This window comes from Epinephelus fuscoguttatus, linkage group LG14 (assembly GCF_011397635.1).
Source record: "Epinephelus fuscoguttatus linkage group LG14, E.fuscoguttatus.final_Chr_v1".
In the NCBI taxonomy this organism is placed as follows: Eukaryota; Metazoa; Chordata; class Actinopteri; order Perciformes; family Serranidae; genus Epinephelus; species Epinephelus fuscoguttatus.
Window position 1 is genome coordinate 24,044,310 of NC_064765.1, and position 27,857 is coordinate 24,072,166.

Here is a 27,857-nt window from a genome sequence, read left to right on the forward strand (position 1 = left end):
CTGTGTACACAAAGTCTGCATTGTGCTGGGCTCTGGGAGTGAACTCAATCACTCGGCCATCATAAGCAGCTGGAACGGACTGAGACTTTCTCTCCTACGAGACCGAGGCTGTGCAGGGCCTGTGTTTACAATGGACCTGTGTTCCCCATGTTTGGAAGGTAGGGTAAGGGGCGGGGGTCCTGCGGTACTTTAGTGTGGGGGTTTAATCACATGCACCTGTCCTACTTCAATCCACAACAAACAGCTTCAGGCCGCTTCACCCTCTGACTGGGAATGTACGTCCACATAATACATCCCACAACCTAAATGTTAAAAGCAAGAATCCCCAAACCAAACACACAACTGGGAGCCAACATTGAAACTAAATATGACAGTCTATTTTTACTGAAACACTCTCCACTCAGTGGTTTGAGGTTGTTGGGCACCGACAGGCCTCGGAGGCTGGGAGATGAGCGCACTTCCTCAAGTTTCTTCACACATTGCTGATATTGGGAGACAGCTGAATGGCCCCAGGGCAGGTTGTATAATATGAAGCAAGGAGTGGTTTTACCTCGAGCTGGTCTTCCTAGCATGTAGCAGGCATGCTACATGCTACTTCTATGGGGGAGACTGGGGTTGGTTGGCACAGTTTTCACTCTCTGCTGTACGTCCCTGATATAATCAATGTTAGAATATTCTAACCAGTAGCAAATGAAAGGTTTAGGTCTAAGCTATAAATAAATATGTTTTAATGTACACAAATGTTTACTAATATTAGGTGATTTGCAGAGGTGGGACCTCCAAGTCAACATTTTGCAAGTCAAAAGTAAGTCTCAAGTCATTGCACTCAAGTCCCAGGTCCTAAACTTTGAGTTTCAAGTCTTAAACAACTCATTATGTGTTCTTTACCAAATGTAATGTCATTTAACAACAAAGTAATAGGAAACTAAATTTGCAAAATTCATTAATGCTTTTTCAAATTTGAATGTTTTTGTTAAAACAAGCTTGTTAAAATAAATGTGACTGAACTTAATTATAAAATAAGGTTGTGCTGACATTGCACTTTCATAGCATGTTAACTAGCACCACAAGAGAGTAAATTTTGGATGTGTCTGTCCGGTCTAGAATGTCTAGAACTTTCTCTTTCCAAATCTGTAGGACACCTCCTGTAAGACTTAGCGAGATGTTGCAGACTGTGTTGTTGGATGTTTATATTTTACATGTTAATTAAATACAGAAGATTAGCGTTAACGTTTGTTAATTCAGGAAATAAACTGAAATTAATTGTATGTGGCACACTTTTTAAACAACATACTTTTTCATCTTTGGGATTAGGGGAAGATATCAAGTGTTTAAACTCAAAAGGCTGAAGTCCAGGTGAAGTCACAAGTCAGCGGTGTTAAAGTCTAAGTTGAATTGCAAGTCTTTTTTGTAAGTCGAGCCTAAAGTCACCAAATTTTTGACTTGAGTCTGACTGGAATCCTGGTCATGTGACTTGCACATTCATGTTGTGCACATTATGGGGTTGGTTGGCACAGTGTTAAAATGCTACTGTTACAAAATAAATTAAGCAATCAATAGAAACAATTTGAACATTTAATCCAAAAAAGAACCAGAAACACAATCATTTAATAGAATATCTACCCATTTTTAAGCAATCCATCTGTGGGATTGTCTAATTATTTTTGCCACTGACCATTCAAAATAATTAACTAATATAAATATTGTTTTTAAACTTTCAAAAATAATTTTAGTCTCTCAAAATAAAGTGGCACAACTAGTAATTCTACTATTGGTTGACCCAACAAACAGTGTGCCATCCGACCTCACTCACATTGGACCTAACGTGATGAAATCATGTTAGCCAGCTACCATCACTCATCACAGACTTTCAACTCTTAAATCAAAATGTAGGTGATTCCAGGAATGTAGGTTATTCGGTGGGACAAATGCACTTTTAAATACTGAAGGGGGTGTGTCCAGTGCCCCCCAACATTTCTGTGACCCCCAAAGGACCCCAAAATAGCTGTGTGCCAACCTGCCCTGGTGTCCCCTACATAGAGTATAAAAGGTATACTATAAACTGGGTATGAGATCCAAGCAAGCACCTAACAAAATTAGTGTTTTCACTCACAGTCAACCAAAACACTTCCCTCAACTTTCCCAAATCTGTGATTGTAAAAATAATAATGGGCTGCATCGTTAAATGCTGCGGGCAGATTCACTCCACAGCAGAAGGATTGATGTATGTGGTGCTGTGGTTGAGGTTGGAGTGTAGGAAGGGTGGCTGACCTCGCTGGTTCTGAAGATGAGACGGTAGTTATACTGCTGCCCGTGCTCCTTGTCCTCCTCCAGCTTCTCCCTGCGCAAGCTCACCGCCACTGGACCCAGCGCCTCATCCATCCCAAAATAGTTCCAGTGCTCTGAGGGGGAGGAAGTGGCAGAGGAACATTAAAAAACATCTGCTGGGGGAATATTGAACATTTACTTCTTCAAACAACACACATCCACATGCTAATGAGCACATAATGAAAGCAGTTAAATTAATCTTACCCCTAAGGTAGAAGAACTTCCTGTAGTAGTACGCTCCCAGGTCCACATGCTCCACAATGTACTGTTTGCCCTTTTCGCTAAGCGTGCTGGGGCCTTCCTTTGGTCCCTCTAGCACGGCTACCCCGGCATTAGTGCAGTGCGTGCTCACAGATGTTTCGTACAAGTTTCCGTCCCCACTCAGGGTCCCTGAGCCACTGTTGCCTGCTCCATGATACCCTGCTCCTAATCTGCGCCTCCCAATGCTATCACCACCTATCTCGTTGCGGAAGCAGGGGCAACTTAGCAGCATTTCATTACTCTGTTCTTCCCCCGCGTCTGGACCAGGACTGTCCCTAGAACTGAGTTCTTCCTGGCTGCCGCTCGGGGAGCTGTAAGGCAGGCTGTGTGTGGACGAGAGGGTGGAGGTAGCCGAGGCTACAGCAGCGGCAGATGCCCCCGTGGTGGTGTTTTTCCTCTTGCCTGCAATCTGCCGCAACTGAGTGACTTCATTGAGGTCGAACAGCATGCTTTGAACATCGTAGTGGGCGAAGCTCTTCTGACACACCCAGGGTTTGAAAGGGAGGGCGTTGTCCTCTGTCCGGCTGTCCTCTACGTCAGACCCCGCTCTAGGGGAATCCGACTCACCCCTTACGTTCCGAAGTTTACGGAATATAGACTCACCCCCTGTCTCAGATTTAGTCCGTCTCTTTGGGGGCTTATCTCTGGCTTTAGGAGGCTGGCCGTCTACGACATCCTCTTGAACATCAGTGCTGGCCTGCTTGGACCCAACATTCAGCATGTCCTCCAGTTTCTCTGGAGCGGGGCTACGCTGGTCAACTTTGTCCCCTTGATAGTCCTTCAGCATTTCAAAGAAGCTCTCCCCAGCCGCTCCATGCTGATCTATTGAGGAGGTGCTACCGTATTCACGATGAAGAGGGGACCACTTGGCTCCCGATGCTGGACCCCAGTCCTCTCCGCTGTCTCCACTGCCTTCCATCTCACTGATAGTCATGTCACTGTTGCTGCGCTGCCGGATGCGTCTCTGTCGTGGGTTTCTATGTGCAGGGCCTCGGTAGTCTCCTGGGGCTAGGTAACGGGTGTCAGGGCTGTAATTGTTGGCCTGAGCCTGGGTTCGATTCTTCAGAGTATTGTGAATGTTTCGCAGCATTGACGAGTCCTGAGGGCTCATTACAGAGCCTAACTTAATGTGACTTTTTACAGCAGGAGGCACACTAGAGTTCTCAGGCTCTGTTGCTGAGTGCCACACAACCCCTGCAAAGTCTTTTCTTGGGGGCCAGTCAGCCACCCGAGCCCGTACACCCATTTTAGGCACTCCTGTGCTCACAGTGGCATGGACGTTGTCTGTGCGGGTCGGCAGAGCCCCTCCATTGACAATACGGAGGTGGCGGGTGTAAAACTCATCAGTGGCGGGGATGGTACCCCCAACGGTGCGCTCCATGGGTGGGCGCTTCAGGCTGGTCATGACACCAGTGCAAAAGGTTAAAGGCACTTAGCAGGGGGACATGGCTGCCTCTGGGATGGAATGCTGCTCCCTGACTTCATGAGCAGGTTGATTGTCTGGATCAACAAGTGAGGAGGCAGAAAATGGGAAGGGGCAAGCCCAGGTCTTCAGAGTTCAAGCCTGCATACTGCTTTCTCGACACTGCTGCTTGGCATTTGTCTTATTCCAGATTATCCTGGAAAGAAAAGAAAAATCAGTTAGTACAAACAGTGAAAGTCTGGAGAGAAGATAATCACAAACACATCTGTTTCCTGACTCACACCACTTTCCCTCACATATATTAGACTGGAAACCAAACCGGGCAGCAGGTCTTAAATGAATAAGTTGTTGAAATAGGATCCTTAGTATTGGAAAACCAGATGACTTTACACTTGATTAGCTGTGATTAGTGCCCTGTTACACTCTCCTCGACATGGGAGAAAGCACAGTGGTAATTACATTCTCACTTCTTAAGTTAAGCAAGAACTAAAAGAACTCTGCTTTCTGTCTTCATACAACAGGGCGTCTTTTCATGCAGCCTTTCTTATGAAAATGTGTGAGGACATCTTCACGAATATGCAAATGTTTCCCCTGTAGAAAGTGAGAGAGATGTATATGGAATCCACAAACCTGCCTGTTTTTTTTTCTCGTGTGATGGCTTTTTATGAGTCAATGAAAAGTCATTGATATGTTCAATTTCAGATAAGGGGGCCTACTTTTCAAACCAGATTCAGCATCGAGGGGAAACATGAACGCTTAGACAAATTCAAATGAGTTATAACAATGTGTGTGTTATTTTTTTTCTCGAAATACCTTTGCCTTAATCAGTTTATATATCCAAAGAGAATGGTAAAGAGGACTTACAGTAGTTAATAATTTAATAAACCTGTTCAGGATTCATCGATTCTTGGCTTGTGACTCGTCTGACGCCTCTTTGCATGTCCCTTTAGTAGCTAACATTACTAAATTGTAATGCCAAGTTTCAGGGTTTGGTTTTTTTTTGATCCAATATTCCAAGCTGCACATCAAATAGCAAAAGGGGCCCTTTGAAAGTCATCTGAGAAGTGGGTGATGATCCTCTGCCTGACAAATCGGGCCAATTTGGCAGTGAGACACTGGGAGAGATTAAGGCTCCACTTTCAGTCAGCCCTGCCTGGCTGTGGCTGTGATCACATTAGCCACTAGCAATCAGTGCACTGTGACGGGCCTACAGCACCGCCACCTTCACACTGCATCCCAGCATCTGGGCCAACTTCATGCTGTAATGAAGACATTCACCTTTGCTTTAAAATAGTGTTTGTCAAATGGGGGTACGAGTCCCTTGGCGTACTTTGGAGTACATGAGAGTCTTTTGGAAAGTTGATTAAAACATATTAGTCATGCATGCTTCCCAAAATAATTAGATCACTAAACTATAAGTGCAACTTAACATAACTACAACCGTCATAGTGTTACTGCATGATGATTTAAAAAAAAAAACGGATTAGCTGTAAATCAATGGTCCAGTGTGTAGGATTTAGGGGATGTGGAGGCAGAAATGGCATATAATAGAATAAGTATATTCGGATCCTTAAACACAGAGATCACCATGTTGCACCGCTATGCTTCTACAGTAGCCCCAAACGGACAAACCAAACAGGTTCTAGATAGGGTCATTTACATTTTCATGTGGGCCATCATAGTTAGCAGCCCTTTAGCGATGAGACAAACAGCTTTGGAAAAACACTGATTTACTGCATGAAACTGTTCCATTCAGTGTTTTTACCGGTTTAAATCACCAGGTCTGTTGGTTTTGAAGAACAAGAGACCTCTGTGGATAATGAGCCCCCGATATAACCCTCCTGAGCTCCTGGATCTTTAGTTGTCAGAGAGAAAAGGTGAGCACACATTAGCAGGTGGTAGGCTATCTGCAACAAGCTACACAGCATCAGAGCAACACTGATTTGTAATATTAAACTGCTTTATTCAGTGTTTTTACTGGTTTAAGTTGTCGGGTCCATTTGTTTTAGAAAGGAAGAGACCTGTGTGGATAATTCGGCTCGAGTAAAAACCTCCTAAATGTCTTGATCAGAAATAAGATGAGATCACATTAAGTTATCAGAGAAGCAATCAAAGGCATAGATGATATGTATAACAGGAATACATAACACCATGTGAACAACAACATCAGCGCAGTGGCACAGTCAACTGAGAGACGGGTCAAATATTCCCAAGACAATGCAGTTTGTTTGATAATAAAAACATCGATTTACAAGTCAGCAAAAAAGCACAAGTGCAAAATCTCAAGGCTGTAAAGATGATTCAGTTCTCAGAGTGCCTGAGGCAAAGCGTCCCCAGTCAGCCTTTCTTCAAAACACAGGAGTGTTTTCTGACAACAAACCTCTAAACCTGTGCACATACTGCAGCAGAGACCCCTTCTGTTAGTCCACTATCAAGCAAAAAGCAAGCAGCATAAAGACTAACAGGCAGAATTCCTGTTCTAGTCAAGCAGTGTGTTGAAGTGCGAGTAAAATAATGTGTCTACATGATTCAACATTTTAGAATCATATGAAATGGGCTGGGCAATTTTCAGATTCAGACCCAGCATGCAACAGCTTCATGGTTACATGATAGAAAATCGTCAGCCGGAGGAAATTCAAAAAGGATGACAGAAACATATTGTAACTGTGATCTTTTAATCTGTCACATACGGAAGGTCCCAACTATACACTCCTCTAATGAATGGGCATCAACTCTTTGGGGCATGGGAGTAGACTAAGTGTGTGGAGCAGATTAATAGAAAACTCATTAATAAATTTCCACACACAAAAAAAAACCTCATTCATGTCCTACTAACACCCTAATTTCATGACATGAATACGAGCGAAAATAGTCGTGGGAGTGTACGTTAAACTGCAGGTCCAGTCCCATGTTGCAGAGCATCCACAGGGACAGACAGGAGTAGAGGAGTAACACACACAAAATGCACACACACACACACACACACACACACACACACACGTCCCAGAAAACAGGCCACTAATCTCCTCGCTGACGGACGCGCAGGCAGACGACTGGCTTCATGGTCTTGTCAGATTAAAAGGAAGCAGTGCGGCACAGAGAGTGAAGGAGAGTGTCTTGTGGACGTTTGCAAGAGACAGTCAGAGACCCCACAACATAACGCAGTGTCCTTCCAACTCACCCTGCCTCTGGTATCAACCCCCTGCAGAATTAAACAGATCGTTTCTTCCACAACTCTACAGGACATGTCCAAACAGCTTGAGCCTGTCCATTAAATGAGGTTAACGTCCTGTAATTGGGGCGCTGACCTTCCAGCTGGTCTGTCAGGCTCGTCGAGAGATGAGCAAAGCGGTGGTACAGATGCAGATGACGGGGTGCTGATGTCACGCCACACCTCTGCGCTGCTACAATTTGTTGTTCCGGTTGTAGGGACGAGTCTAGACACAGCGGACTGCGCTCTGATAGAGCAACATGCCCCTATAAAGACTCAGCCTGCGGGTGACTCAGACAGTGGGCCTTCAGTACACGCATATTTCATGGAATTAAAGGTGGGTGACAGACAGCAGTCAGTCAGCAGAATGAGCTGCGATGAGTCACAAACATGAACCTAGGGTCTGAGTATTTAAAATCTGACTCGTAAAAATCAGAGCAATTCAGGCAAAGAGCTGAGTCATCATTAAGACACACCATGGGATGCCAGACACTCTCAAAGCCAGTGCCTGCTAGAGCGTGTATCCCTGTTGCTGAGCTGGCTGGGCTAGCTGGTGTCCCCAAGAGAAAGGACAGCATGCTGGAGTTGAAAGACTGTCCGTCCTGGGTCTCCAGACAGAGAGGGAATGAAGTTTCCCAGTGGACTGGGCAAGTGTTTCCAAAGCTGGGACAAAGGAGCCGAAGGATTGCCCTACAAGCTTGTAATTACTGCGTGCTTGAATGGGGCTAAGGAGCTGTTTGGCTGACACCATTGGCTTTCAAACAGGCACCCTACCATTTAGCCCATTGGCTCACCCTGTCCCCTAATCTTCCCCTGCTCTAAGGGCTGACTGGGCTGTTGGGCAGCAGGCACAAAGGTCCCTCTGTACTGGGCAAGACTGGGGCCCCATTCCAACATAGTGAAGTCTTTGAAAATTGCCTGGCACGGGAACCTCAGTGTGGCTGTGTATATGAGTCCTGCCAGGAAAACCAAATGAATGAGATGCAAGGGCAACTGTAGAAACAGAGATGGAGCAAACACTGAACCAGAATTTGGAAACAAGGGAAGAATCAAAGAACTAGAAGGATACGTTCATGATGAGCACAGGAGGGCAGAGGACGGGCTCACCTGGACAGAAACATAGCAACAATGTGTGGTTGGGCAATATGTTAAAAAACTGCCACTGGCCATCCTCAGCTCGACAACCAGCAATTGCATGCATATTTGCACATGTGTGTGTGAGTGTGTGGTCGATCCACCACAATCTACCACTCAGTCAGAAACACAGCCTCCAGATGGTCGACAAGTCAGGAACACAGACTCTAAAGTTAACAAACTCAACCCAAGGCATCATAGACAACTGACAACAACAATAACTATTTTCCACACATATAAATAATCACAGCAGACATTCAGTGCCAGATTTATCATTATGGATGTATTCTACAAAGTCTCCAAACAGACACTGCAGTTTACGGCTGGATTTCAAACCTTCTGTAAGGGATATGATCGCACCGGAGCAGCATGGCACTTAGCTTCTGGCCAATAAACAGTAAGCACATAGCGTTCCATAGACATTTAACTTTAGTAACATTTTCCTAATCAGTCCTGGTAAATGCTTGGTGGTGAGACAGACAGAGACAGAAATAAAAAACTACTATATTAACCGCTATAACAGTAAAGTTCTTTACCCAGCTCCTTCAGTCTGCATGTCGAAGTATCTTTGAGCAAGATACTGAACCCTATATTGCTCCTGCTGTTTCATCAGTGTGTGAGTGTGTTAAAAGCTGGGTAGCAGGTGGCACCCTATACGGTAGCCTCGGCCACCAGTGTGTGAATGGGTAAACGTGACTCATAGTGCAAAAACACTTTGAGTGGTCAGAAGACCAGAAAGGCGCTACACAAGTGCAGGTCCATTTACCATTTGTTTGTATGTTCATATCTTTTTACATGTTTGAAATAAATATCAACATCAAATTAAGTAGTACTATTATGTTTAAGTTAAATGAACTACTGTTAAGATACAGTTAGAAAAGGACTGTTATAATGAAATTAATCAAAGCAGAACCATTTGTGCTTTTATTCTGAAGCACCTGGCTCATCTTGGGCTGAAAGTGCTAATGTTTTTGCTGTGAATTTATAGCTTCCAGTCAACAGCTAGCTGTTAGCAGAAGGTTAAAGTGTTTCAGCTGTGGTGTTAATATGAGAATTTATTCACTGTGAGCAAGAAACAAACTGATAGCTCTCCAGTTCATATATTGGTAATATTTGCAAATCATGCTGGTGCTCCATGGTTGCAAAATGCGACTAAGTAGTCACAGTCTGGAGCCCTACAGATATAAAAACACATGCCTCGCCTGCTCATACACTATTGCCCAAGAGCGATGGTCTGGATGGGCAAGAGAGAGAGAGTGACTAATCATTTTCCAAACAGTAGTTTCATAGATCCCATGTGGAACAAGCCACAATACACAGAGTATAATCAATACAACACCCATCGCCCCCTACATACTGTACATAACATTTATTTTTCACTTGCCTGATTCGACCGCACGAGATGTTCCATTTGCCCTAACACTGGGTTTACTTGCCTCATACAAGCATTAATGTCACTCCCTGATTCTCTGCTGTCTCTATCCACTGAGCAGCAGTTCTCACTCAAAAAAAGGACAAAAATCGCCCAAAAAAAAAACAAACAACAACCAGCAATGCACTGAGCCAATTGCTGATAGCCATTTTGTCTCCATCTAATCACCCATCTCTAAAAGAAAGCTTACAACAAAAAGCAGAAAATTTCCTGTGTTGTGTTTGTAAGAGTATGACTCACACCACATATGAACTGACAGATGACTGAGATTTGGGGAAGTAACATGGGAAAAACCTGCCGAAAGCTACAGACTGGAGCCAGGCTGCAGTTAAACTCTTCCACAGTGAGCAAGCTTTCCCACATGGCTGTGCACCAGTCAGACAGAAGACTGGAGCTTCAGAAGAAAAAAAAAATCAGCAGTAATAATAAATCCACTGACTCCTTCTCAGCATCATTTCCTGTCAAGGAGGGAGTTTTTGAGGAGTGAAGGGTTAAACTGAGGTCTTGACACATTCACCGAGGTGTAGCCTGACCACAGCCGCCCATAGGCGCAACAGATGCGCAGGAAGTAACAAAGCATCTCCACCACTCCCCTGTCTCCCATCTGCTCTTTTTTTAAAACTCTTTTTCTGTCTGCTCCCTTCCTCCTGTGCGTGCATCTGGCTGAGCACCAGGCACAAACCTGCCTGCCTGATTGAGCAAACCTGAGAACCTGACACCTCTAGAGAAAAACAGGCAGGCCCGCTGGCAAACAAACGATACTAGCATCATCCAACCGCGAGCCGACATCCTGGAATTTCACCAATTTCAGTGGAGGAAATGATGAACGTCTGTGGAGGGGAGGGGAGCTGGGAGGGGGGAGTGGGGAGGGGGAGTAGGGCATGTTCGGGCAACTTCTTAGAGAGAAGCGCAACACTGACTGTCACAGTGATAGTCTGTTATAAAACACTTTAAAGTCTGCCACCACTTTAAAACCACAATCCTCCATCTTTGCAGCCAAGTTGCACTGAGAGCTTTGATCTATGAAACACCAGCTCCGGATGAAGTAGAACGCCACGATGAAATGAGAACTGAACCAACGAATTGTTCAACCGACCACACATGCAATGCAAACACCGCGTGTAGTTGGAGCACTTCAAAAACCGGTGGCAGCGGATCGACATTCATCATCACCATTGTTCTGTGATGTGCTGCCGCTCTGCCCCGTCTCTGGGCCCCTCGCTATCACTGCAGCACAGTTCAGTGAGTAATGGGCATAGCTAACCACTGGCAAAGTGAATTTCACTCACAGCCTTACACAAGAAGACAGCTCTGGAGGAGTGCCAGGATATATTCATTGCCATTATCTCCAGCAGGGTGTCCTCGATCCTTCCTCTCTTCTTATCCAGAAGTACTCCACCGGGGTTTCACATTTAACGTGAGAGAGACAGCAGGATAAATAGACACTTGAAACACTTGACATAGTTTATAGTTAGAAATGGTAAACCCCGTCCGATTTCCAGTGTCATTATCTGGGTGGGCCGGGGGCTTGACAATGAAAGCCTTTGTCCAGCTCCTAGAGGACCATTTACCTCTTAAAAAAAGCTAATTGCATTGCTAACAGCTTAGGTGGTCTGCTCGTCCAGAGTAAAGAGGGATCACTGCTTCTTATACTCTAATCTATTAGCTTCCCCTTCAAAACAAAAAGATGAAAAAGTCCACACTCTTAAACAGGCTTGTATTCCATTGATTTAAAGTATGTAAAGCCATCACCAACAGAAACTTTACAACTTTATGGTCGATAAATACATTAATCTACAGAGAGCCGAGCCAGAGTTGGTTCTGTGGCGTATATGCGCTGTGGTTTTATAGATGACTTGTCTTTATTGAGGAGGTTCAGATTTAAGCTTTAAAAGGCTATACGTTATAAAGAGCAATGGAGAGGAGGCAGTGTGCTGCTGCCTGAAGAGGAATGTAAAAAATTCTAATGAGGGGCTGCCTGGCTGCTGCAGCAGTTTCGGAGCTGAGGTTTAAAAAAGTGGAAGTCTGCTCAAGGCTGCACTTTCCCTCTCCCTGCCCTCTCCGCCCGCTTCCAACCCTGAGACTCCATTAGAGAGACAGTGAGCTCCTGATGCACAAGGACAGGTACACGCACAGACAATGGCTCACACGCATGACAAAGCAGAACCTTGGAAATTAAACACCAAATTCTGCAGAAACTACAAAAACACGAACCAGTCGATTTGGCTCATAAGAATAAACTCACGGGACAATAGCTATTTCTGGGTAAGACGATCCAAACTGCTTGTTTCTGCAAACATCAAAGACAGCACGTCTCTGTCCCCTGCCAGCTCGTGGAGATTCTATTTCTGCAATACCTGTCTCAAACTAAAACTTGCCATTCTTGGAAATCACGTTTTAAATGCAAGTTATAGTCTCTGTGTAGAGTCCAACAGAATGGTGCAGGGATCATGTTTACTTGGTGGCCAACCTGGAGGCTAGCGTCACCCTGGTTCCCTTGAGAGAAAAAAAGCAAATGGAATTTTTAGATTACTGCAAAAAAATAAACTCCATGGCAAACAAAAGTTTATGATACTTACATAAAATAACACAGCTTTTATGATTTTGAAAGCATAAATGCAATAACTATAAGTAAAAAGCTAACGTTTGACTATAAACGTACTACATCACAGTCGCATGACTTCATTATCACCATCACAATGAGGCTGTAAAGCATGATGATGTTCTGTAGTCTCATTTAGTCACTTGTTAACAACCGCCTTTTTCAAGACATATAATGGCTTCAAAATTCACAAGTGGGGTATTTATTGATGTATTTTATGTTTTAAAACAAAACATGAAAGTCTTGTAAGCTTGTGTTAACCACAGACCCTATTTCAAGCATCTGACCAAAAACCAATTTAAAAAAAAAAAAAAACCTTCTACTTTGAGACAAGGGAATAACGAGAGCAGAAATGCTAACTCATTTCCATGTTTTAGGACTGATTCCTGCAGCACTCTGTCAGAGCTGCCCAGAATAAAAACATTTTGTCTCCCTTACCTCTCTTAATATCAATGGACAATAAATGTTTCGTAAATAAACATGGCGGCAATGTTTAACTCTGCAGCAGTGTTTCTGGCTTAGTTGGGCACCAAACTGTGCCCAGCAGGAAGTGTTTGCAGGTGGGAAGTGGGATTATGTCCTTGTTGCACAACAATAGATGCAAGGTTGTGAATTGCAGCCCTCTCAACCACAATCATTGTTCAGTCTGGACCACTTTAGTCAAAGAAAACTTCATGGCTCTGTTCTGGGACCTCTCAGCCTTTCCTAGGCCTACGCACAAAGCCTCAGGCAGAGAGAGCAAACCTCCCTGCCCTTCCATGCGCCTACATGGAAAGCCTAAGGCTGGGAGAGCAGCATCAATGACAAACAGAAATGATATTGATAAGTCAGACACAGCATGAAAAGGAGGAGCTGGGGTGGAGGTGGGTTGCAAAGCGGCTTGCAGAGGAAGCAGCAACAGTAGGCAGGCCAGAGCAGTTTAAATAGGGCACCCTGAATGAGATTCACCAATTGGCTGCATAGAAAGGAATCTAAAGGAATCATGTGATCTATCAGCTGACTCCCTTCATCAATCAGCTGCTCCATCAGTTGATTGGCTGTTTGAGATCAGCTGATGTAGCTGGGATGTGAGCGGAGCTTGACACCATGTCCTGCCTGAACTAACACTATGCTCAATTTCTTTTCAATCTTTTTATGAGGTTATGAATAAAGGCAGTATGTCCGAGGAAAGTTACATCCCTATATCTGCAGTGTGTGACCTATCATATATCTCTATTGAGACTTCAGAGCCTTTCCCACTGCATGAAAAACCCCACTAACATCTGGCTTTTGTATTTCATGAGGAAGGTCAGCTCTAATCTGCTCTGATCGGCAGTGATGGAAATACTATACTCCGGACTTGCTAATTTTAGCTACTTTGCCAGAATGATGCAATGACAAACTGCCACAAAATATCATCCGTCCAAGCAGCACTCGAACATTATGTAAAATTTGGTCGGCAAACAGTTTCAGAGAAAGACAAGTAAGTACGAGATATAAAAAAACAAGTAACCACCATTGCATTTTCACTGGCCTACATGCTGCTTTCTACTGTTTTTTTACCTGTTTTCCAGCCTGTTTGTGACATTGAACGTGACACACCAGAAAACCCAGCAAAAAAAAAAAAAAAAAAAAAAATTCGTGGGTTTCAGTTGTTTAAAAAGCCCACATACAGGCACTAATTTTGCTGGAAGAAGGGTATACTGTAAACTTTGCTGTACCCATGTTTCATGAACTGAAATCTGACAACTCTTTTAAGCAAAGTACTACATTGCAATAAGTTCTGGTCACTTCCAGAGTTTAGTAGTAAAGAAGTACAGTAGTAATGTGAAGTAGTGTAGTGGAAGTAGTAGTAATAGTAGCAGTGGCAAAGGTGGTGTGTGTGTGTGTGTGTGTGTGTGTGTGTGTGTGTGTGTGGGAGTGCCGAAACGTAGTTACAGACACACGTCTTGTGTAATCACCGGTGATCAGGGATTTACCTGTTAGAGCTGTCTGGTAGAAATGGGTCAGACACCTGTTGATCACTGGCAGGTTCTCCAGTCAGATGGACGTGGCTTTTGTGTGTGCAAGTGTCACTAGACTGATGGGGCACCATAAAGATGAATGCAGTAAACCTTGCCACGAGTGTTGGTGTTGTGCCAAACACTGATGACTAAAACCCAAAGTTCACCCTGTCAACGGCCACAAGACTCTTATCAGCGGCTACAGGTGCTTGATATGCACACTCACATTGTAAACTTTAGCATTTTGGGGCTATTGTGGCTAAGTTTAACTATTCAAAATGAGGAAAGGTCTCTTAGATCACCAATAATTTGCTGCTTCATTAAAAAAAGCTGAAACAACAAATTCCTGGACCACTGCAGACCGGGTACACATACTATGGGAAGGGGAAGAGCTATGTAGATTAAATACAAGCAAACTCCCTAAAAGCGCATTTTTGAGCTTTTGTTTTATATTAATCTAATTTTGTCTTTCTACTTTGTTACTGAGCACAGACCAGTCAGTTCAACACATCAAGAGAGCCAGCCTGCTGAGGTTCACTGGAAAGCCAAACACACTTTGATATCAGGTAGCACAACCAACACAGGAGCTTCAGAAAACATCTTGAGACATTTAATATGACAATTCCACCTCAATCCTGCTGCTCTGCACAGAAAACTTACTGGCAACCGTTCCCACGCAGGCAGGCAGCCAAAAAGCGCACCAGATCCTCCAGGTGAAAAGGATCTGTGATTTATATGGGAATGCTTCTGTGTGTGACTTCTGAGAGAGAAAGCTTTCAATTTCAAACTAACCCCAAGCTCTTGGAAAGTCTCCCTCACCTACTGTTTCTACTGACAACTCCTATAAGAGGCAGTCATGCATCTGATTTTAACAACTGTAGGTTTATGGCTGCTATATTGGGATATATCCACTTCTTACATTGTAGTACGCAGCCATTATTTGCTGAACTGCGCAACCAGGCCACTTGGATTAAACCCCAATGCAATGGGAGCATTTCCCAGCAGCGTGCCTTGTTAAACAGGGCATTGTGGGCCGGGGCGGAGAGCCGTTTACAGGGGCACTGCATTTCCTCTGTTCCCCTAACAAAAGGTAAAGATGCCCATCTGAAAAGCAGTGAACCTATGTGTTACAAAACAAATACTCCCAGCTCAGCATGGGGCTGGCACACGCCTGTGTGTGTGCTCAAGTGTGTGTGTTGGGATGAAGCGGTTTCCATCAGTTGAGGATTAAAATAGAAGGGATGCGAGAGTAGCAGCGGTATAATTAACAGTGTTGATGCGAGAAGGAGGGCTGAGTGAATAGTTTGTGTGTTTGCCGTCTATAATTCCCCCTCTCCACGTGCCAGAAGACGGGGGATGGGGCTCAGCCAGGGGGCCCACCAAACACTTCCCCAAGCCTGCTATTACTTCATTCTCTGATCACAGGCACTCACGAGCAAAATAAATCAAGAGTAAAGCCCGCAGTGCTGCTCACACATCTTATGTATCTACCATGTTAAGACTCATTTTGACTGGTGGATTGGATCGATGTCACATCACTGCCAGCGGCAGCAGAGTTGTGGAGTGATAGGAACATCTGAACAAGGATAAACAGAGCGGGTCAATCAATCAATGTCAATTAGGTCATGGTCTTTTGATTGTACGAAGGCCCGTGCCGGAGATGATATGTTTCGGTGTGACGTGTGCACCGCTGTCTGCTCGAGGCTGGGGGCATCCAGTGGTCACACACTCTGCATGCCAGAGAACCCTGCTGTGTGCATGTGTGTGCCCATCAGCGATTACCGGTCACTTGCCCACTGCCAGTCCTAGCTGGGCCCACGCCAATACAGCCATTTACTCCCGTGGCCCATGACTACTGACAGTGGAGATTAAATGGAGGCAGTCAATAATATTCCTGAAAATCATCATGCTTAGAGACAACAAGCATGCATGACACAAGCAGATATCAATTGCTGGAATAACCAATCATGTAGCCCCATTGCTGCTATTGGAAACAAACTAATCAGTGACTACATTAAGTCTATATGCATAAAATTGTTCTGTTATTTTGCCTTTATTCCGAAAAGGACAATAATCCTACTAGGGTGTAGGGGTGGGCGATATAGCCCTAAAATAATATCACGATATTTCAGGGTATTTTTGTGATAACGATATAATTTAGGAACAAAGACCTGCAATAAAATAAGGGCCGTAGTTTTATAGTTTGCCTTCAAATATTCAGTAAAAACTATACAAAAATGATCTCTCATTTCTTTAGTCTGTGAACAACAGTAACTCAGAGTGAGATTCAGATTCTGTGCACAATATTAATAGTACAACATAATAAAATCTTCCACAAATTACAAATTACACATTTAAACAGTTCCCAAATACAAAAAAAATGTACCCTGTGACCTATTTAAATCAACAGGTGACTTCCTTCTCTTATTGTAAAATCCTAAATGACTGAGTTGTTTTTTTTCCCACCTGGACCTTTATGCTCTGCCATTTCTCCTCTAATCATTACGCTGTAACCTCTCACAGGCTGTTATGATACATATATGTAGTTTTTTGTTGAGCCACGAGCATCACGTAGGTTTACATTGCCAAAGGTTTACGATCACCGACTCCAGTGTGCACATGGTGAGAGAGGAGAGAGAGAGACGCTGTGCTGCTGCCAGAGGAGCCGCTGAATGAGTTCCCTCTGAGCAGCAACTCACTAAAAGATTCTGAGAGGTCCAGATCTGTTCATAAAACATTCAGGACGCCACAGTTTATTACACACTACTGAAGCTGCTCCTCTTTTTGGAATCACCATGGAGTCTTTTATAAGCAACAATACTGCTTTCAGCCATGCTTGTTGTTGCCCTGAGTAACAGTATGCCGTCAATATGTCAACAAGTCAAAATATTGCGAGTATCACAATATGAATTTTTCACATCATATTAAAAATTATACTGGTATTAACGTGAACAAGATGATATGGCACACACCCAATAAGGTGTTTACATGACTAATGAAAATGAGTATTCCATTAATATTCCTGTTTCCAGGCAGTTGTGCACACTCTGATTAACATGCCCAAACATGTCGTTTATCATGTCAAAATATGGAAAGGTAGACAGATGACTTCTTTCTTTGCATCAAAATAATATATGTTTTTTTAAAGTTTTCCATTGGTAGCATACTTGTTGGACGGTCCTCAAAAGGTTGGCGTTTCAATATTTGCGTATATGAAAAAATCTGTTGATATCCAAGTCTTTCATAATGTTTAAAAGTAGGAATTCTTCATCTGGCCAGAAATGTGGGATTTTCTTTTGGGTAGACATCTTCACCCCAGTCCTGCAAACTGTTGACCAGTTAGTTCATGTATAAGATATCCATGACAATGCACAGAGTTGACCGCAAACAGACAAGAAGCACCAACTGCAGTGAAACCCCAATTGAAATGCATATTCTGAATGCGCTGAATACACGTCCAAAGAATGCACCTAAAACCTGAATAATACCAGGATATCCCACATACATAGTCATTCATTCATAACACTGTCTCATTCAGAATAGTAGAATATTAGTGTGCATGTAAATGTAGTCACTGTTAAAATTTCAAACCTGCTAGTGAGAGCTCAGAGGACAATAATGTTGGTGTCCCAGTTGTCTTGGGTCAGTGAGTCTCCAGGTCCAAACTGCTGTCGCTTGCAAGTTTAGTCTTATCAGCCGTTACTGCTCTATTTCAAACTGCAACTGTGAGACTTTATGCATAAGCAAATTTGTTGTATGCAAGTGTGTGTTTTGGACGAGGACAGGGCCAGGGTGAGAGCACTTAGGTCTTCGTGTACAACTGCGTATGAGCAGCAAGGTCAGTTGACAGTGGCCCGACAGATTCTCACAGCGGAGGTGTCAATATGACAGATGCCTGTGATGTTTGGAAGTCATCCACTGCCCTGTCCTTTCACATCCTCCGCCCAATTACACAGGTAGCAAACAAGCCAAATCGCAGAGGGCCATGAAGACAGAATCCTAATGAGACCACCCTTACCACAATAAAGTGCATTTTAATTTATTGCTAAGTCAGAGCTAATCAAGCGTTCAGAGGGAAAAACACAGCCTGTGTGCCCATGCAAACACCAACCTTGTATTTGTTGCTAAAACACAGACACATTAACTGAATGCTCAGATCAGATAACAGCCTGGCAGGAGAAAAGAATGAAAATACTGTCAGCAACAAAGACACAGATAGCTCACAGGGAACATGAAACCCACAATAGGAACTCTTTGTGTTGCTAAACTGGGATTTTAAGAATGGAATACTTTGGCAATGACACGTTGGTTTGTTTTTCATTTTGACGGGGCTGTCTCGACAGGTTGTGGCAAGGTGATGTTATGGAAATGGAGCAGTTGTGATGGCTTGATAAAGCCGTTTGGGAAGGGTCGGGACCCTGCTGAGCAAACATGAGAAACATGAGCTTCACTGCAGCAGCAGCAGCATTGACCACAAGCTACTTAAAAGGCCCCCGGAGAATGCAATCAAATCTATCATACGATGCTCTACACATCCTTTAGAGTTCATTTTCATCAGTCAAACTGAGCTATCAATCGATCAACAGCTGCTTGGCCGACAAATACACCTCTGCAGCAATCCGAGTAAAGCCCATCGACTAATTTGATTACAGAGATGAATAGCCATAACGGGATGCATTTCAACCGGGCAAGGATTCCCCACAGACTAATATCAGTGACAGAGGAGCACGAGAGCACTGCTAGGAAACAATAGGATCCTTAGCTGACAGAGCAGCAGTCAAAAGGAGAACACAGGCAGCCATTGGGGAAGGCCAGAGTCAAGGTGAAAGCTTGATTAATATCCCCTCACATTGGCCAAATAGCTGCTGTGCTGCCACCACACATTAATTGTGTGCCTAGCGCACAAAATGTACTCTACAATTTTGTAATTAACCCTTTTTAGTTTGCAAGGAAGAAGGCGGTAACATAGGCTCTTGCCAGATAAGCAATTTAACAAGGTAACAGCAGCACAGGCTGCAGTGCAGGGGACACGGGGAAAGCTTCTGTGTGAGTTGACATAAGAACCAGCGCAGTGAAAAGGGGGGGGTGGGGGCCACAAAGGAAGGGCTTATTATCCTCACAGAAAACCTCAGGGGGATTCTCTGCCATGTCTCTGGAGAAGCCTGGCTGGCTGCGTTGTCCCCTACAGCTTGGAGGGCAGCCTAATTCCCCCACTGAGGAGTCAGTGGAAAGCTCAGGTGTGCCTCTGTAATTAGCATTACTGTGCTGAAATGAAAAGTAGTTTCTAAACGTACAGCTCTGCACGTGGAGAGGCTCGAGGGGGACTAAAAAAACACGACAACAGTGTAGCAAAGTTCTACACATAAACCATTTCCAGTCATTGATTTTGGCACGTGTCCCGTGCATAGCCCAGTGCACTTCCAGTCCAATTATAAACAGTCGGGCCGCAGAGTTAATCAATTCATACAGAGTCATTTAGACTGCGATAAGTCAGCTAGTGTTGCATAACAGTGGTGCCCTGCTGCTGGCACAGTCTGTGCCAGAAAACCACGGTGCAAACCTGCACGGCGTTCTGCTGCTGGCCTACACTGCACTGCACTGCACTGCACTGTGCTTACTGGCACACTCACGCCAGTTCTGCAACTGTGGTTTATCATGTCTCTGAGCCAGTTCCATGCAAACCACATCTCATTTTAAACAGCGCAGTGTTTTCGATACTTTCCATTAAACACCAAGTACAAAACACCACTGGTTTTGAAATGAACGACAGCACAAAAAGCAACCACATTAACATCTGCTTCATTAATCAGACAACATCTGACACTTGTCCCAGTAATTCTTCAGTTTTAGTCTTGGTTCATGGATACAGGGTGAAGCAGAATGCAATTAACACGGCCTCCCTCCCCTTTATCCCCCCGGCTGACAATAATCAGGACTTTGCATCCCCAAAAGGAGGAGGATGGGAGCATGCAAGTTTTGACTGGAGCTCCCTCATTTGCATCTGCCAGAGTACCAGAGTGGTTGCCTGAGTAATGTTGGTAATTTAACACCTAATTTCTGGGGTCAGTTAAAAAAAAAAAAGAGCACAGCAGCAAACCAGGATGTGTACAGGTGCCGGCTTTCTCTTTCTAATAGCAAACACCCACTGGTGACTTCCTCCTAATCAGCATTCAAGGCGAGTATGAATGCCATGTAAACACAAACACGGCACCAACAACACCTCCTCCCTGAGCTTTAACAGTAATGATACGAGGCACTCTCAGAGCAATATCTACATGCATGTATTCTGCAAACACATGCCCATGTTGATATTTACAAGACAGCTTTCAGTCTCAAATGTGTTTCTCGTGTTGCGACGCTGTCGGCAGGCAGGGTATCCAGGAATACATCAATGAAACACACAGGAAACAGGCAGCCAGAGAGGAAAGGCTGGGAAAGCAGCCATGTTTGTTATTAACCGGCCCTATCTGCCCTTTGCACCTGGAGCAACATGGGAAAAAAGAGTATGGCCTAATTCATCAGACACTGTCCTGTTGTACTTCTGTTGTAATGCATTTAGTTTAACATCAAAATAGAGTGTATGTTTTTGAGAGCTGCATGCACACACTGCAGGAGTGAGAGTGGGACATTTTCCTACACTTCACTCAGTCCACCTGAACTTCTATTTGTTTAAAAAGTCATTTGAGTCTCGCAAAAGACGCCTTTGGTTCACAGTGGTCTCATTCTTCTGTCGGCTTTACTGAGAGCAAAGCAGGAACTCACAGGGTGGAAAAGGATTCCCTGGATCCAAAGCAAAGGATGTGGAATTTTGGAGCAATATGAGGAGGGATTTTTTTTGAATTTCAGTACAGGAAACAAAGCACAACACAAACTACAGACAGAGTGCTTTCACTATTCTAAAGGACCGTTTTTGCTCAGGGTTCAGAGAGTCATGGTTTCCAGGAGAAAACCTCACACGGTGTACTGTTGTGCCAGCATTCCTGTTTTACTACATCTCAGATGGTGAACGTGGCTCCTGAAAGTTTAGGAAAACAGTTGTAAGCATGCACAGGAATGAGGACAAGCTGAACAGACCTGTCTACGCATTGAGATCTGTTTAGAGCTCAGCCATGACCAAGCCCTCACGCATTCCTGCCTGCTTCTCAGATTTCTGTCCACAGGAGGGACAACAGCAAAAAAAAAAAAAAAAAAAAAAAAACCTCTGTGGTTTTTTTTGTATGTGGAATTATTTTTCCACCGCTGCCCACACAGGCTCTGCATGGGGCACAGGCCTGTAACACCGCTTGATGTTTTGATTCTTCTCCGAGCAGAGTTCTGTGAGCCATTCCAGCGCGAGTGTGCGCAGGCCAAGCACGGAGACAGTGTAGCAACTGGCAGACATGTCGAGACAATACCGAGCACGTCATCGCTGTGTGGCAGGGGAGATAGCCTGCAGCAGCATATCATCATCATCATCATCGTCGTCGTCGTCAGAATTCCACATTTCATTATGGAAAGTTTTTTTTTCTTCCTCTCACTTTGAGTTTTTCTTAAGTGGTTGTTTGTCAAAGGTTTTTTTTTTTTTTCTCCGTCTTCCGATCCCTGAGCCATGTCGTACTATTTTCAGCATGTATGAGGTTTGATGGGAGCAGAGAAGGGGAATTACACAGTGTCTGATCTCTGCATGACTGTGGGTTTTGGTTTGGGGTTGAGAGTTGGACGCAGCATGACAGAACCAGTCGCACAGAGGTTGCTTTAGTTCATGAGCAAATGAGTAACAGACCACCAAATAGAGACCCAACTGTTAATCAGGTAAGGCCCAGATCAGAGTCTTAAGGCAACACATTGCACCTGTCCCACTCAGCGGTGTAGTGGTAGATGATGAGATGGGTGTGCTACCGTGGATGGATTACTAAACGGGTCCCAAAGTCTCAGGGTACCCTCTGGCCTTCACTTACAAAATGTCAAATTAGCACGTACTGAACAGGTAGGGCCTTAAAACGACCACACCAAACCAAAAAAACAAAACAAGTTACCTCCAAGAGACATAAAATGACCACAAAGAGATGCATAACAACCTCTAAGAGATGCAAAACCACCACAAACTCTGTGTGTCTTGCTCCTATGTACGAGAGGTGGTGGGGCTCTTTGCATATCTGTGCCCTGGGGCCCACTGTCTCTTAATCTGAGTAGGTTACCATAGGGGGAAGTGGGTATACTCCCCTATATATTCCAATGGCTTTCTAGCTGACAGAAAAAGAGGTTGATATACCTTGTCTACCTGTGTATACCCTCCACCACACCACTGGTCCCACTACTGAGCTCCCTCAGTGTCGTGAGCCCCACACAATCTCCCACATACATAATTACAGTGTCCGAACTGTCGTGCATTTTTCTGCAAGGTTTAAATCCCCCAAACTTTGTAGCAGGTGGGGTGAAAAAGAGGGGGAATTTTTCCTTTGTCTGCACGCATTTACTCTGTGACAGTGTGCTGAAAAGGGATTACATCATCACTATTGTAGCTTCCGAGCCCTCTGCTTTCCTCCATTGGCTGGCATACAGTGGACCGTCCGATCCAGACAAAGACAGAGCATTCCAACAGTTTAGCAAGCAGGAAGCGCGGACCCGTAGTCACACCTCATTACAATCAAACTCATCAACCCCCCTCGGGTCAACAGCGAAAAGACAATCACACGGAAAAACCGCCAGAGGTGATATTACCATCAAGTCATTTGACTTCTGACTACAGGCTGACTAACGTCAGCCAGACGCATCACTCATGTTAAAACTGACGGAGCTTCCCCTTTTTTTCTTGGTGTATTTCAGACGATTACTTAAGGTTGTGTCAAAACTCATGACTCATGTTGGTGTCGCTCGAGATAAACAAGCATGAAGACACTGGCCTTGTAGCTGACATTGGCTGCACTGGTGCACCAGATCATCCAGGGTCACATCTGAAGGTCTGTTTAGTTTGTCATCTAGTCTGTCATCAGTGACAGGCAGCTAGAGGTGACAGGGGTGGCAGCCAGTCAAGTATGACTACACATTTACAAAAGATGAGATCAAGAAGTGTAAGAATTTTGCAACCTTAAAGGAGCAGCATGTCAGATTTTGTAGCATGCAGCCAGATGAAACTTCTCTGTTTGCTAAGCATGAGCTCCTGGTTAGGATTGCTTCGATGTCTATTGGTCAGGAAGTTTTTTACCGGGAGCTGAACTATCTGCAGAAGTCTCTTCCTCTCCAAAACAAACAGACCGGCTGATTTAAGCCAATAAAAACACTAAGTAAAGCAATCAGCGTTCTTCCAATGCTGTTCAGATTGCAAAAGAGGAGCTGCTTACTCTGACAGATGTGAAAATGCTAAAATGCAAATGGCCCTGTCTGGAGCCAGTGTTTGGTTTGACCATTCAGGGCTACTGTAGAAATGAGGTGGTGGAACATGGCTGACTCTGTAGGCGAGAACCTGCTTCCTATGTAGATAAAAATGAGGAAACGAAAACAAAGCAATTCTCATTTTCAGGTGATTATACACTAAAGAAAACATGAGTATTATATTATATTCCATTTCTGCTAATATATATACCCCCAAATTCTACACACTGCACCTTTAAGACTTTGTTATAGTGACCCAGGAGGTAGCACATCACTGGGAAAAGAGTACGGCCAAGAACCCACTTTATGACCATCAAACCAACAAAGAACAATGCCCTCTGAACTCGAGAATTAATCATAACAATAATCTCATTATTCCTTATAAAATGTAAACAGTTAATTTAAGCATTTCGTGATGGCCACTTAGCATAATTGCAGCCCACACATTCCAGAGTGGCAAATTATAAAGCAGCACAATGCTCCTCTTGTTGTTGTCTTTTATCTCTGCTCGAGCTATTCCCTTCGAGCCAGTGCACAAGAGACAAAAGGAACATAAGCTCAACTTAGCAACAGGAAGCATCCCTGTGTTGCACGTTAGAAAAAGACTCTGCAACAAATGAGGCACAATAACTATTGTTATTGTTGTGCAAGAAGTATGATGTAAAAAAAGTGAAAATAGAAACGCTGTCCTTCAGTCATGAAGCAGGGGGGAGGAATATTTATGCTGATAAGAAATGTGAGAAGCAGCAGCTTTTTTTTTTCTCAAGTAACAATTGTGTTTGGAGTTTACATTTAGCAATGCTGTAATTACAGTGGGTGGGACACATCCCCTCTAATATGTACCCTGCAATATATTGATAAAAATGTAGGTATAAATAAAAAAAATAACAAACAAATGGGAGCAAATGTAATTATAACCATAAAGAAACGTAGGAAATTCCTTTTTTTATGACTACCACATCTAGTATTAAGTTGTACTGCAGTTTGGCATGTGATTTTTCCACGTGGTGTTGCCGTACCCAAGCAGAACACAGCTCACAGGGCGTATTTAGCTAACATTAACACTAATGTCTGTATTGTGCTATATTCGTCATAGCTGATGTGAAGGCTGAGTAAAGTGTCAATCACTTGTGTAATGCATGTGTAATTCATTCAGACAGTAGTAGCTTTCATTCACTGCATATTCATATGGTGTATAGCCGTGCTTTCTCAAGATAACTAATATATAATACAGAAAATATGAGTGAATTTTTTTCTGCAGGGGAACTCCAACAGATTTGGTCCCCCCAGTGGTGACTCCATGGCTACGGCCTTGACATTTAGGCACAGATGAAAGTATATCATATAAGCCTCACACTGCTATGGCTGCAAGTCTCACAAAATTAAATGTTTAGACCCACATGTGCAGTCATCTTATCTTAACCTTGACTGGTATTTTTGTCTGCCCATTGTGCCACATTAAAACAGAGCATGCACACTTCCCCCTCGCAGTAATACAAAGCTCCTGCATTTGAATTAGATTCATTCTTTATAGGAAATCCCATCAAAGAAAGCAAGACGCAGTCCAGTGTGAATAACAGCGGCGATTTAGACGGGACAAAGCTGAGATTAGACTCACCGCAAGTAAGAAAAAAAAAATTGCAGTGCAGTGTATGATCAGTCATGCCCACCGCAGGTCAGCTAAGCCTATCAAGAATGCCAAAAATCCCTGATCCCTGCCAAATCCTAAACTCCAGAGCTTCCTTTATGCACCTGACTCGTGCCAAGTTAGCCAACAAGCTACCGGAGCAGTTCAGTGCCCAGTGAGTGTTAAAGTCCCACCTGCATGGTTGTGACTGGTTTGTTACAGCTGGTATTTTGTAAATATGCCAGTTTCGGGCACAGTGGTGCATATGTTTGAACTTTGAAAGGTTGGCACAGTTTCCTGGTTGTTGCTATTTAAACAAACCTCTGTTTGCCTTCTTGCCCTGCATTGCCAAATCTGCTTCCTCTGTATATTCCAAAAAGTCCCTATGACTGGTTTTGGATATATTCTGCACACTATGCATGTATAAATCAGCAAAAGGAGGGTCTGGTGTCATGTGTGTCATGTGTGTAGACAGGATTTAACATCTAACATGGTGTGTTGATTAAGCTGAACCTTATCCACCATTCATCTTGGCCTTATCTGTCCAATACATGATAACCCAGGCAAGGCTGTACATATCAGAGCAGATGTGGCACAAGGAAATCACCTGCCTTGAAATCCTTCCTCGTGTGGCAACAACACACCATGCTGAAAAACACAGGTTTTCGGGTGGTGACAGTTACACAAGCAGACACATCCAACATAAAGTGGTGTATGTGCACGACAGGGCTACCACCTGTAAATCGTCACCCCAAAGCAGTGCCTAGAACAATGCCCTTGACATATACAACGACGCGGCGGGTACATGTACCCTGACAGCCCCGGTGATAGTCGGGTAGAAACGTTTCTCACCGACTCCACTGTTAGTTAAAGGGGAGAAAAACACTGGCACTGATTGCGCACTGGCTCCACACTGCACCTTCACACGGCACAAAGATGTGCTTTGTCCACAGACAGCCGACAGATGTGTAGTGAGCACCTTGTACCGAGCACCGACACCCCGCACATGACGAGCACCACGTTCCCGACTCACCTTTCCTCCTCTCGGCTTCAAGCTTTTAGATGTCACACAATACGAAGCGGGTTTTTCCTCCTTTTGTTTCAACTCGTAACAAGGTCCTGGAAGTCCCGACACTCAAACTGCGCAGCGCTCTTCCTTCCTCGCCCTCGCGGGAAAACGTATTCGCTCCGGTTCAAACCGAAAATGCCTCGGTGTCGTCCTCCCGAAGGCAACTTGGAAGTTTGATAGAAAGTTACGGGTTTGCCTGGCTGCGCTATGCAGCTGCTGGAGGGATGAGATCATTCAGGCTGCCTCCCCCCTCCTCCTCCTCCTCCTCCTCTCTATCTCTCTCCCTCTCTGGCTCTCCGTGCCCCGGAGTCTCGCGAGAAGGCTTTGCTGGGGAAAGCAAACGTTTCCGTGGCAACCGCGCACACCTGTAGTGGGTAGAGGAAGAGGACGGGAAACGAAGAGCTCTCACTCTGCCTGGAAAACAGAGCCCGTGAACTCTGCAAGCTAAATTACCAAGACAGTAGAGATACACACTTCCAAAAAATTACGTAAAGCTATTATTTGATAAAGTCAGTGAAGTCAACAGGCTTATATTTGTGTGTCATGACATCTAAATACAATGTGTGATAGGCTGTCTTCCATGAACTTTCTGGACTCACTGAATTTATTTTAATTTAATCTATTCATGCCTTTTATTTTGCTTGTTTGTTTGTTCTTGTCTTGTCTTGTCTTGTCCTGCCAGGTTTATATGTCAGTAATCTGTATACTGTGAGTATTATCGTTGTGTATTGTGCTGTCTTTGTTTCCCTGCTTTGCAAAAAGTTCAATAAAAATAAAAGGGCCTATATCTGGGACATTCCTTTTACACAAAACTGTTGCTCAGCAAAAATGGAAAATATCCTCCTGAGACCTGAACTTTTGTTTGGCATGCATTTTTAATTTCTCCTAGCTATCTGGCATCAGTAGGACCTGATAACTACAAAAGAATCAAACACTGGCAACAACAATAAAGTCCCAATGTCGTCAAACAAGTACTTCCTAATTAATAGCCTTTTAGCTTGTCGCTGTTGCTAAAACTGGTCAAATTTGTTGCCATATCAAACTACAAACATTATTAATCATGAATAAACAAGTTTCAACCATAAGATATGATCAGGTTTTGGACCTTGTCCACTTTTGTGTCGGGATCAGCTGCAGACTGACTTGGCAGAGATGGCTGCCATTTTGTTTTTATATGTATTACTGTATTGTGCTCTTATTACCGCTAGATGGCACAAATAGTGTCCACAAACGAGGACAACAGGTCTAAGTTCGGTAGAATGAAGTTTAAGGTCAAGTAAACCCAAAATATGATGTCCTCATATTAGGACACAGGGTCTCAGGAGGATATGATAAAATAGTTTATTTGAACTAGCATGAATATCATGTATGAAAATTAGGCTTTGAATGGCATATCAGTGAAGTGTTATGATGCTTGTGTCACAGCATCCGAGGATA

General features: G+C 43.9%; 1 protein-coding gene across 2 annotated transcripts in view; it reads right to left on the reverse strand.

Annotated features, from left to right (window-relative positions):
• LOC125900671 (signal-induced proliferation-associated 1-like protein 1) overlaps window positions 1-26,697 on the reverse strand; it is a 52,906-nt gene extending 26,209 nt beyond the window's left edge. For both annotated transcript variants that reach the window (XM_049595824.1, XM_049595823.1), the window contains exons 1-3: window positions 26,385-26,697; window positions 2,533-4,208; window positions 2,272-2,402 (exon numbers count right to left, since the gene is read on the reverse strand). In XM_049595824.1, coding sequence (XP_049451781.1) covers window positions 2,272-2,402; window positions 2,533-3,994 — 1,593 coding nt within the window. In that variant the 5' untranslated portion in view covers window positions 3,995-4,208; window positions 26,385-26,697. The remainder of the gene's footprint in view (window positions 1-2,271; window positions 2,403-2,532; window positions 4,209-26,384) is intronic.
• Window positions 26,698-27,857: the final 1,160 nt, after the last annotated feature.